General features: G+C 31.9%; 1 protein-coding gene across 1 annotated transcript; it reads left to right on the top strand.

Moving 5' to 3' along the window:
- The first annotated feature begins 440 nt into the window (after positions 1 to 440).
- On the top strand, positions 441 to 2,563 carry HIPP21 (Heavy metal transport/detoxification superfamily protein). The gene is made up of 4 exons (XM_086240230.1): positions 441 to 463; positions 501 to 618; positions 762 to 837; positions 2,259 to 2,563. The coding sequence occupies exons 2-4, from the start codon at positions 547 to 549 to the stop codon at positions 2,561 to 2,563; spliced, it is 453 nt and encodes a 150-aa protein (XP_086096356.1). The 5' UTR covers positions 441 to 463; positions 501 to 546.
- Positions 2,564 to 3,403: the final 840 nt, after the last annotated feature.

Here is a 3,403-nt window from a genome sequence, read left to right as displayed (position 1 = left end):
ATGGAAAGCAAACACGAAAGTACTTTACAAATTTTCCCATTAGCCTAACATGCACAAGAAATAATAATTTAGACACAATTAAAACCACTATTGTCCTCTTATGATTAATTGCTAGCCATATGCTTTCTGGGCATTGTTTTTTTTTTTTTTTACTTTATATTTATACAAAGTTTTTTCTTTAGTATTGGTACCTGAATTTTGATCTAATTCTAATTTTAGTACTTAAACTTTGAAATGTACATCTTAATTGAGTACTTTAACTATCATGATTTTAGTAAGTTCAATTGATAACTTCCGTTAAAAAGAATAACAAAAGCGGTCATATGTGGTCAGAAAAAAGAATCGAATAAAGTTTGTACCAATAATGCAATTAATAATTTTTCTCACACATCCCTTAGGCCTCTTCCAATCCAAAGAGCAATTAAGCTCTCTTAATAAATACCAACTCTCACAGTGTATCTCTCTCTCTCTCTCTCTCTCTCTCTCTCTCTCTCTCTCTCTCTCTCTCTCTCTCTCTCTCTCTCTCTCTCTTCTCTCTCTCTAAAAATGGGTGCTCTTGATTATCTTTCCAACTTTTGCAGTGTGACCAGCACAAGGAGCAAGCGCAAACCATTGCAGGTACTCATCATTATCACCAAGTAACCAGTGCAAGTTATAGTTCCCCTTCCTGGCCCTCTGGGGAACTCTTACTCAAACTGAACATGGGTTTTAATTAGTACAAAACAAAAACACTGAAGATGTGTCTTGTTTTTCATTGTCAGACAGTTGAGATCAAAGTCAAAATGGATTGTGATGGCTGTGAAAGAAGAGTCAAGAACGCTGTTACCTCTATGAGAGGTTCTCTCTCTCTCTCTTTCTCTCTCTCTCTCTCTCTCTCTCTCTCTCCCTCTCATTAAAGCTTACTTTTGTCCTTGTAGTTGCTGTTTTGTGACATGTTAGAGAATAAGAGAAGCAATCATAAGAAATGGATCATAAAACGTAAAGCATTTAGAAGAATAAAAAAAATAGTATTATCTTTTACGTTGAAGTTTCTAAATATCCAAAAAAGAAAATTAATTAAACAACTCGACCCTTCATATAAGCTAGCCATGCATCATCATATCATATTTTGATTTTCAAAAGTACGTATTTATCTATTAACTAATGCTACTCTCAAAATGGAATGATGTACAAAGGAAAGTTAGCAAGGCTTTATCTATTTGCATGAACATTGTTTTTTTTTTTTTTTCTCAAATAAATAAGAATTGAATATGAATGGAAGTTGAAGGAAAGTTAATTTTAAGTTCTTACTGACTTACCACTGCTATGAAAAATTTTAGAACTTTTGAGATGTAAGTCGGCCAACAAATATTTTATTTTTTATTCAAACAAAATGGCCATATATATATTATTCACATCATGTAATTCATTGATAAAAGTTTTATGTAAAGAAATATTTTCTATAATATTAAATGTTTAATTTATTTGGTAAATAATATTAAAAATCCTTGCAAACTTTACGTTAATAGAAAAATAATGTTTGATGTTTTTTTTTCCCGGCCGGCTCAGCTTTAAGTTGAGGATTCAAAAACTCTTATGGTTGTTTCTTTTCTTTTTCTTTTTTGTTACAAAAACTCCCAAGTTATATGATCGCTAATCAGTGACATAATGTTATTAATTACAATAGTCAAATGTCACTGATCAATAATATGTACAGATCGGCGTGCGCCCTTTGAACATTAAATAGAAAAATTCATATGCATGGTTACTTAAAATGTGACCGAGTTCTTCAATTTTTGGATAATAGGACTCTTTTGTGCACGGTTTTTTTCATTTGGACATATTTTAATGAGCCTAGCTTATTATCTCTTATATATATAGAGATCTAGATTTTTCAATATTGGGATAGTACGTAGTCCCACATTTATGGTGCGATCTTCATTTATATAAACACTTGTATTTTTATTTCAAATAAAATTTATAATTTTTTAATTAAAAAAATAGAATATATGGCACTATAATATTATTAATTGGTTATACCATACATGTGTGGTATCTGGTATAAATGACCCCTCAAACTTTTTCTTATTCTGTGACATTATCTTGCATGGCTTTGAAGTCAAAAAATTGTGTAAAAAAGTTATTTTTATAAATAGATATAGCTAGTACTACACTATGTGAGAAGATGTGCAGATGTGCTACTAATTTAGCAATATAGTTTTTATTTAATAACTATGTTTTTTCATTTTTTTTTTTTCACAACCCCGTTTAATATTTAGGTGTTAAAGACGTGGAGGTGAACCGGAAACAAAGCCGGGTGACAGTGAGTGGGTATGTGGAAGCAAACAAGGTGTTGAAGAGAGTAAAGAGTACGGGCAAGAGAGCTGAGTTTTGGCCATACATTCCTCAACATTTGGTGTTTTATCCATATGCCTCTGGAGCCTACGACAAGAGAGCACCAAACGGCTACGTCCGGAATGTCGTTCAAGCTTTTCCCGCGCACGACAACAATAATAATGCAGCTGAGGAGAATATGGTCTCCCTCTTCAGTGATGATAATGTCAATGCTTGTTCCATAATGTAATATGTGTTGTAATTTGTTCATCTACACAACAACTCAGTTTGTTCTTACTTAATTTCAGGCAAGTACAGCTCCTTATATAATGGGCCTTAGTGGGCCGGGTACCCGTTTCTCTTCCTCCAAGTGAAGTGTAACTGAGATGAGTTAATGATGCAGTACTATGTAAACCTCTGGTTTTAATTAGTTATGTTGTGAAATAGGATTTAATTTCAGCTTATTTTTTATTGTGTAGCTCGTGTTAATTTATGTCGACCAAAACTATGCCATTTTTAGTAAAACATTTTGGGTTTAGGGTTTAATATTTAAAATTGATTTATGAATTAATTACGCATAGGACCTAACAACTTTCCAAAATACCCAAAAGGACAAGGAATTAGTTTTCTAACTTTAAGAACAAAAATACGGTGCTCTTTTTATTTTCTTCGAAAAGCATTTGAACGCTCCCAATGAGCATCTGAACACTCGACTGATGTTTTTAATACTGTTTTAGTTTTAGTTTTTCTACAACTACCGTTGCAATTATAGTTGCGCAACTGGCCTTAATTTTTTTATTTTAGTGTTAGAATGCCCGACTTTGAACTTGAATTTTTAAAAGAATTTAAATTTTGAATCCCTTATCCTTTGAAGGTTGTGACATATTTGTAAGTAATTAACGAACTCTTAATTTGTATTGAAAATATAATTAATTAATAGAAATATAAACTGACATACTTTTAAACATATATATACAAGCACAAAAGCAACACCAAAAAGATCAACTGAAGATTGGCATCTCCCTGGCCACTACAAGAACGTACGCACATTAGACACTGAAAATTTTATAGTTGCTATCAACACAAATTT

This window comes from Dryas octopetala, chromosome 4, assembly GCF_963921425.1.
Source record: "Dryas octopetala chromosome 4, drDryOcto1.1, whole genome shotgun sequence".
In the NCBI taxonomy this organism is placed as follows: Eukaryota; Viridiplantae; Streptophyta; class Magnoliopsida; order Rosales; family Rosaceae; genus Dryas; species Dryas octopetala.
The sequence above is the reverse complement of the archived record's forward strand: the minus strand, read 5'-3'. Positions and strand labels throughout refer to the sequence as shown.